This window comes from Channa argus, chromosome 13, assembly GCF_033026475.1.
Source record: "Channa argus isolate prfri chromosome 13, Channa argus male v1.0, whole genome shotgun sequence".
NCBI classification, from domain to species: domain Eukaryota; kingdom Metazoa; phylum Chordata; class Actinopteri; order Anabantiformes; family Channidae; genus Channa; species Channa argus.
In genome coordinates this window covers 25,503,623-25,511,431 of record NC_090209.1, presented here as the reverse complement: position 1 = coordinate 25,511,431, position 7,809 = coordinate 25,503,623, and the positions used below count along the sequence as shown (strand labels likewise).

At 39.3% G+C, this 7,809-nt stretch overlaps 1 protein-coding gene across 6 annotated transcripts in view; it reads left to right on the top strand.

Moving 5' to 3' along the window:
• The first annotated feature begins 437 nt into the window (after window positions 1-437).
• LOC137139742 (tumor necrosis factor receptor superfamily member 14-like) overlaps window positions 438-7,809 on the top strand; it is a 27,929-nt gene continuing 20,557 nt past the window's right edge. For 3 of the 6 annotated variants that reach the window (XM_067527429.1, XM_067527426.1, XM_067527427.1), the window contains exons 1-3: window positions 845-967; window positions 1,324-1,479; window positions 2,109-2,196. In XM_067527429.1, coding sequence (XP_067383530.1) covers window positions 1,366-1,479; window positions 2,109-2,196 — 202 coding nt within the window. In that variant the 5' untranslated portion in view covers window positions 845-967; window positions 1,324-1,365. Of the gene's footprint in view, window positions 756-841; window positions 968-1,323; window positions 1,480-2,108; window positions 2,197-2,437; window positions 6,674-7,809 lie in introns of those variants that run through there. The other 3 variants (XM_067527432.1, XM_067527428.1, XM_067527431.1) reach the window with 3 other exon arrangements.

Genomic DNA, 7,809 nt, shown 5'->3' with positions numbered 1-7,809 from the left:
AAAGTTATGTCATCTAAAGTCAGTAAAGTAAAGTAAAGTATGTCATTGACAATGATCCAAACTCACTGCTGATGCAGTAAAATTCTATGTGGGAGAAAAAAAAATACTGATAGTCATGAACTGGCCTTAAAGGACGTCACAGTAAATATTGACTTCTGCCTGTAGAAGCTGCTTTGTTGGAAATATGTGTTGGTTTTTTAATTATGCAGCTTGTTAAAGCTGATGGGCAACTTAAAGCTTTTACACAGTAATTTACATCCACACATAGTAGTTTAGGATTTGAATTTCTGATCATAATTTTTGAAATAAAAAAATAACAAAATGACTGTTCAGTAAGTTAATTTGCCAAATGTAAATATTTCTTTATTACGTAAAAAGTCTAATAGTTTTAGTTGAAGGAAAAAGAAGAAAAAACTCGTAACTTACAGTTTGTTTTCCCTCTTCAGTTCTACAGTATGTTGGGTTCATTCCCTCAGGTTTCCTCTCTTCTTATGTGCTTTAATCAGCATCTTCCTCCACTCACCTCCTCTTCCACTTGTTGCTCTTTATTTCTCTGCTCTTTCTCTCCACCTCATTGTTCTCTCTCTGTTTGACTCCTTCACTTTGTGACAGTGTCTAATTCAAAGGTCAGAGATAAAAACCTTCTTCTCTTTTTCCACAGATACTGGTGATGAACATCTTCAGTGGACATTGTCTCACATGTCATCCAGCAGAGTATCAGATAGGAAACCAGTGTTGTCCCATGTGTCCTGCTGGTAAGATCCAACTGAATGTCAAAGGGACATTTCAATAATAAAATGTCAGTGATATTTTATGAATTGTTGGTATTCTTTACAAACAGGAAGTCGAGTTAAAATTGATTGCACAGAGTTCAGAAGTACTTCCTGTCTGACCTGCTTGAAGGGAACATTTATGAATCAGCCCACTGGACTTAAAGATTGTTTAATCTGCACAAACTGTGATTCAGGTAAATTTATGTAAATGTTTTGTAATTATTAGTAGTTACTAAGTCTGAGCATAGATTCAAAGACAGTACTGAACAGAATATTCATGTATTTAGTTGTGTGTTGCCAGGCTGCTGGACAAAGGTAATCTGTATGTGAAAGTATGAGAAAATTGCTCATTGCCACAAACACAGTTCAGTGGTGTCCCCCATGTCCATCTGTCTTTTATCCTGCTATGATGACATCACTTCAACAGTGTGTTTTATGTACAGGCACTTTTATTCTCCAGGATTTTATGTCTCGTTTCCCAAAGACGTCAGAAAGATCATCTCAGAGATCCTGCATTTCCACATGTACTGTAACATCTATTTGTTCACAGATTCTGGCTTGAAGACAAAAACATCATGTACAACAAGATCAGATGCAGTTTGTGAACCACTGGAGGGATTTTACTGTGTGGACTCCACAGAGGATACGTGTGCGAGAGCACACAGACAGAAAAAATGTGAACCAGGACAGTACATCAGCAGAAAAGGTTGGTTTATGCACCGAGATTAATTTGTATAAAACAGTTTAGAGCAGACCAGATGAACTTTCAAAGTAACCTGTAGCCATAAAGAAAAAGGACAGAAAAAAAAATTCAACCTTATAGGACACGTTTCAGGTAAATGCCTAATGCTAATATGCTCATGAACACACAGAGCTCTGTGAAAATGGGTTTGTGTGTTCAAGAATCAACATTTCTCATGTGACAGATAAAGGGACATTGACTGTAACCTTTAAACGTGTCCCATCCGTTGGTCACATTCCCAAATGCTCCGTGTGAATCTCATACCATCAATATGGTCAATCCCACCTGGGGTTACACAGTGTATAAATGACTACTGGTGGATTAACAAAAACCAGCAAGTAGCAATCTTCAAATCAAATCATTGATACAAAAGTGTCCATTTCATGGAGAATGTTTACACTTTAAACATCTTCTATGCAAAAGTAATCATTTTATCAATCAATGTCACAGGTTAAAGGACAGAGTAAAACAAAGTGCATTTCGTTTTTTGTTCGTAAAGCTGAGAAATCTGAAATGAAATGTCCTAACAGACAAACAGTAAACCTTTCACAATGTGATGAACATGTGTCTGTATGTGATTTGTCTTTGCACAGGAACATCCTCCTCAGACACTGAGTGCTCTGCCTGCACTAATGGAACATTTTCAGATGGAACATTTCCAGTTTGTCAACCACACACACAGTGAGTGAAGCTTCACATCAGCCACTGACTCCTGATTTTCTTCCTACTGCAGTGACCTCATGGTGTCCTACATATTTCTGTAAATGTCCTGTCATTCCAGATGTGACTTAAAGAATCTTCAGCTGATAAAGGCAGGAACTGCTTCAGCTGATGCTAAATGTAGAGAGAACAGTTCAAACCAGACACGAACTGTGATCGGAACTGTTGTTTTTTTCATTGTGGTGATTTTACTTCTCTGAGCAGTTGTGTTTATTCTCTGCCCGAAAAAGTGGAAAAGGAATCCAAACAAGAATAAAATATGATCTTTCAAACATTAAGTTGCATTTTGAAAAATGAAAAGCCTTTCCAAAAAGAAAACGCACTGTGATACTTCAGCGCACATAGGATTTTTCCATGCAAAGCTGCAAAAGCCCGAATTTATCAAAAAAAGGCTTTTATTTTGAAAGTGTTTCCTGTGTATGTCCGTGTCCACTGTAGTTTGACTTCACAAATTCAATTTACCATTTGAAAACATTTTTTAATAGTATCAAAAGGCGTCATTTCTAAAGCGCGTGCGTGTGTGTGTGTGTGAAAGAGTTCTGAGGCTGGTCACATGACCTGATTCAGCTGTGTTTGCTACCATGGCAACGGAACCTTAGAACCTGTTGTCTCGCTCACATTTGCTGAAGACACTATGAGAGCTACATTTCCCCGAAAGAAAATTCGTTTTAATGTGTAATTTTTTGGGGTGAAAGGAGGAAGTGGACCGAAGAAAAGAAGGAAAAAGTTGATCAAAGCGGAAGCTGAGACGTCAGAGTGCGTGTGATGTCACTCACTTTAGCTGCGCCGACATCCTGCAACACACACTAATGGAGGAGTTAAAAAACTCAGCAAAAACTGCCTCACACTGAAACTGTTGTTTATTAAAAAAAGATTTATTAAAAGACATTTTCAAAAAGGTAAAAGCGTCGTGATTTGCTGAAACGCTGAGTTATACCTGAGTAGCATGAAAAAAAATGCTGAAAACAAATATTTGAAACGGTAAAAAGGACATTAAAAGTCAGTGGGTCAGACTCCGCAGAGGTTCCAGCTGTTTTGGATGCTGGTACATTGTCTTTGCAGTGAATAGAAAAATAATTTCCAGCATTGTGCTATAAATAAGCACGTTGCTGATTGAAGGCGGGATCATTATCTCACCCAGATGTTTTGGTGACCACACAACGAGGCTCTTCACTCATCGGTCCACGTTCTGATGTGGGGACCATGAACGCTTCAGAGAGAGTTTGCAGATGGATCATAAAAACTGAAATCGAATTTTATCTGCAATAATTACCAAGCAGCTGAGGCAGAAGATACAGACTGTTCAATGTGGACCGTAACATGATGGGGACAGTCGGTCCCGTTGGTCAAAGGCAGTGATGCTGGACAGTGGACGCTGCACTCGGTAACCAGGCAGCATAATGTTTTGGTCGGTCGGTATTTTCTGGGGCAGAAAGATTTTTCCGCAGTTTCACCGGGGACGCTTTAAACTGCGCACCCGACAGGTGGTCTTCCTTTCTTACAGCACACCCTCGGAGTCAACAACGGGACCAGAGACTGTGTCCTCTGCCAGTCTGTCCACAGTCTGATGTGGACAGTTGGAGCCTTGTGTCAACTTTTCTGAGACCCGCGGGATGTTTCTCTGCTCAGGACCCGAGCTAACGCCGTTAGCTTCAAGCTAAGTCTCTCCCCACACACGCAGTTGTTTTTCTGACCCAGAGACTTGTACGCGTGGAGAAGAATCTATGTTTGAGAGCCAGGACATGGTCCAGGTCTGTGTGATGGATTAAATAAGCCGCCATGGATTCGACGAGTGAACATCACCTGGATTCAGGTCAAACAGCGCAGTTTTTACTGACAGTAACGTTACCGTTATATTATCTTTGGCCGAATGATCGGTGACCGTTAAATTTCCGTTCTAAGGCTTTTTAAAACCAAGATTTTCCAGGATCGTGCTTCGTACCTGCGGCTTCTTTCTGAACTACATTAAGCACCGTGATTCCTACGCACACGGTGTTTCCGGTACCGGTGTTACACCTGTACGTAGTAGCTGTGTGTTTTTACGTTTACCTGCCTGCAGAGACGTGCAAACACCACCAAACTTAAGAAAAGGACTGTTTAAAGCCCACATGATATTTGCTGCTGGGTTCAGCTGTGATGACGCAGTAACTTAGTAGGTTTTATATTGCGAGCTTTTAAAGTCGTTAGTGTTTTATTAGGCTAAAGAAGCAGAATTCCCTGATGGGATTTGTCTAAAATGTGCAGCTTTCATTGATCAGTCTCTTAAAATCAAACTCCTTGATGCTCGTTATGGTTCTGTTTATAAAAGCCAATAGAACTATGTGATGGTAAAGAGATGAACCAAAAAAGATTGAATGGTTTAAAGATTCGCTCCTTAAACGCTCATAAATGTAGAGTATAAGCCTGATAATGCATCTTATACGATGCGTTTATATTTCTTTATCTTTGTAGGTAGTGGTAGATGGGAAATGCCTTTTGAAACTACAATGTAAATTGCTCAAAAACAAATTTTTCTAGGTCTTAAAAATACTTAGTCCAAACTGTAGCAAAAGCAAATCAGTTTTCATCATAGACTGATATTTACCTGCGTTTACAGTATTAAGACATCTGACACATTTTGTAATTACTTCCCACCTTAGCTACTGGACTTATTAATCTATCTGGAGCCTGTAGCAGTGCTCAACTCAACTTGAGGAGCTTTCAGACCAAACAAAAAACTGTAAAATCCTCTAGCAGTTATAAGAATTGTTTACAAAGTTCCTGTGCACCAAAAGCACATCTAGTTCCCCGAGTCTAACTTTATTGATCTGGATAAACGAAATGAACTTGGGCTGTGTCAAATGTTGAAAGAGAAGAAGAGATTTCTGACAGTGGATCCTTTTTCCCATTGAAGACAACAGAAAGTTTAGTTTAGGGCTCTAAGGATTGTTTTACCAATTAGCTGATTGGTTGAAATCATTCACATAAATATAAATTGTGTAAAACTTAAATGTCACCTTTGCTGTTTATAGCTTCTCAAATATGTTTTGCTGTTGATCAGTCTGTTGCCCTCTGCATTATTTCACCAAAATGACTCTTAGAGTTAGTTCAAATTGATGTTCTCCTACATTGGGTTTACTCAGTTTTCTGTGTCTGTGTCTCAGGTTTGTGCCATCTGCTGCCACATTGCAGCCGTTGAACTGCATTGCAACTGTAGCAGTCAGTGACTTTACGGTGTTTGAACATACAATGATGTATTTCTTTCATAAGCAACACAATGAAAGGAAACATTTCTTTTGGTGATTTCTTTTAAATAAATAAAATAATCTTTATTTTTAAAGCACTTGTAAAAATAAAAAGTTTGATATTAAAGACCTTAAAATCAATTCTAAAAACTTACTGGGAGCCAGTGTAAAGAAGCTAAAACAGGTGTGATGTGTTCGCTTCTCTTTGTTAAAGTCTCACAGCTGAATTCTGTTCAGCCTGGAGGTAAAAGACACAACTTATCCACAAATAATATGCCCAAGAAGAAACGGTATGAAGATTTCAAAATGGATGGTGCCGTTAGCAAATCTACATGTTAAACACTCAATTATCAGGTCTAACATGTAATCTACTAAACATTTGACGTGATGAACATAATTAAAACAAAATTTATATTAAATTACACAATACATAACCAGATGCTGTTATTTTATTTTACAGTGTGAATGAGATTTACATTAAATGTTAAAACTAATAATATTCATATGTCCAAACTTACACTCACAGGACTGGGTCAATCTCCCAAATTAAAAAATAAATGACATATTCACACGTTGTCCACTAGCTGGCACCATTTTATTGTTACTGTATAAACATGGACACATGGAAACTGAAATATATTTTAATAGTAAGTTGAGTTTAGAGGTATTTTATGGTTGTAAGAAAAGGTGAATCAGATCAAACCTTAGAAAAAGGTTATTTGGAAATAATAATTGATGCTTTAGAGACAAACAGACTAGATCCTGTCATCACAACATACGAGCTCTGAAAACACCTGGTGGCCTCTGTTGCACGTTGACATCCTGCCCACATTTCCTGTTTACAGCTTATCTTTGATCGAAAAGACCAACTGTCTCCAAAATATGTGCAGACTTTTTAACCGATTGAGTTTATGGTGCTGAGACAGAGACAGATGGAGTAAAGTGAGAGCACGATTAACTCAGAAGAGTGTTAATGTGGGGTCTGTCCACTTAAAACATACTTCTGTATCTGAAAGAGGAGTAGTTCTCTCCTGTTCTCTGTTCCCATTGTGGTTCCTCTTATACTAAGCTGCTGCTTAACCTCCTCTGTGCACAACGTTGCTGTGTTTTCCTGATCTAAGGATGCAGAGACCTGGATGAGCTTGTCCCTTCTTCTGGACCTTCTAGAGCTTCTCTATTACCTGCCTCAGTATCTCTACAGCTTTTATGTTCTGGTAACTTCTGTGTTCCTTTTTTCATTCAGTCAGAGCTGACACTTCTTTCTTCACATGCAAGATGCTCTGATGTTTTGCTGAGCTTTTCTTAATCCAGTCTTTACTAAAGCAGAGACCTTTGGATGTTACAAATCTGATTGTGTCTTTGGGATCCGGCTCTTTTCTCTTCTCACAACATTCTAAAACATGGCTCCTTGAGCTTTAAACCCATCAGGTTTGACTGCGTCATGCTTCTTCTGTCTTGTTTGTTCAGCATCTCCGTGTCCTCCAACTTTGCTTTTACTTTTGACATTTGTCTTTGGCTTCCTCTTTCCTTCTAAGCTGGCATCCAAAATATCGCCAAATTGTGAGTTATTACTGACTTTTACTAGTTGATAAAATCTATGAAGTCCACATCATTCATAGTGTTTCGACATCTTTTCCAAAAACAGCATATTTGTTTAGTGCTTTTCTCTCCTCTGCTTTTATCTGTGGCCACTCGAGCTTTTTTATGTTGGATGTGTTGATCGGCAGCTCGTCCCCATAGTGTTGCTAAAGCTGCCTCCTTGCTTTTTCTGTAACCCTCATGTGATCTCATGTGTTCACAACCAGGAACACGGTTATGAGGTTCTCCACCTATAAACTGCTGCAGGTAGAACAACCCATCTTGTTGACCGGTGCTCTAGTGTTCAACAGCCTGTTCAAATGCTCGTATAAATGAGCGGTAACTTCTCTCTGTGGGAGTTGCGACACATTTTGCTGATTTACTAGTTGGTGGTGGTGGTGGTGGTGGGTTTTTTTTGTTTTTTTTGTCCTTTCATCTTATCCCATGAGTTCAGCGCAACCCTCCCCAATTTCTACCGGGCTTTGACCGGCACTGCACAGCTGGGGATTGATATGGGCTGTTGGGGGTTCAGTGTGTTGCCCAGGGACACTTCGACATATAGCCAGGACCTGGGATCGAACCATTTTGGCGCATTCATTTACAGTCAGTCAGTCAGACATGACTTCAGGCTGTGACTGGTTTCTAGATGCTGCTGAACTGGCACAAGGCATCACTTGCTGTGTCTCATTACACCTGCTTCAGGCCGTCGCTTTGTCTCTTAATAATTATTTATGCCATCTTCAGCGTCTGCACAAACCTTTATCTGGGCTTC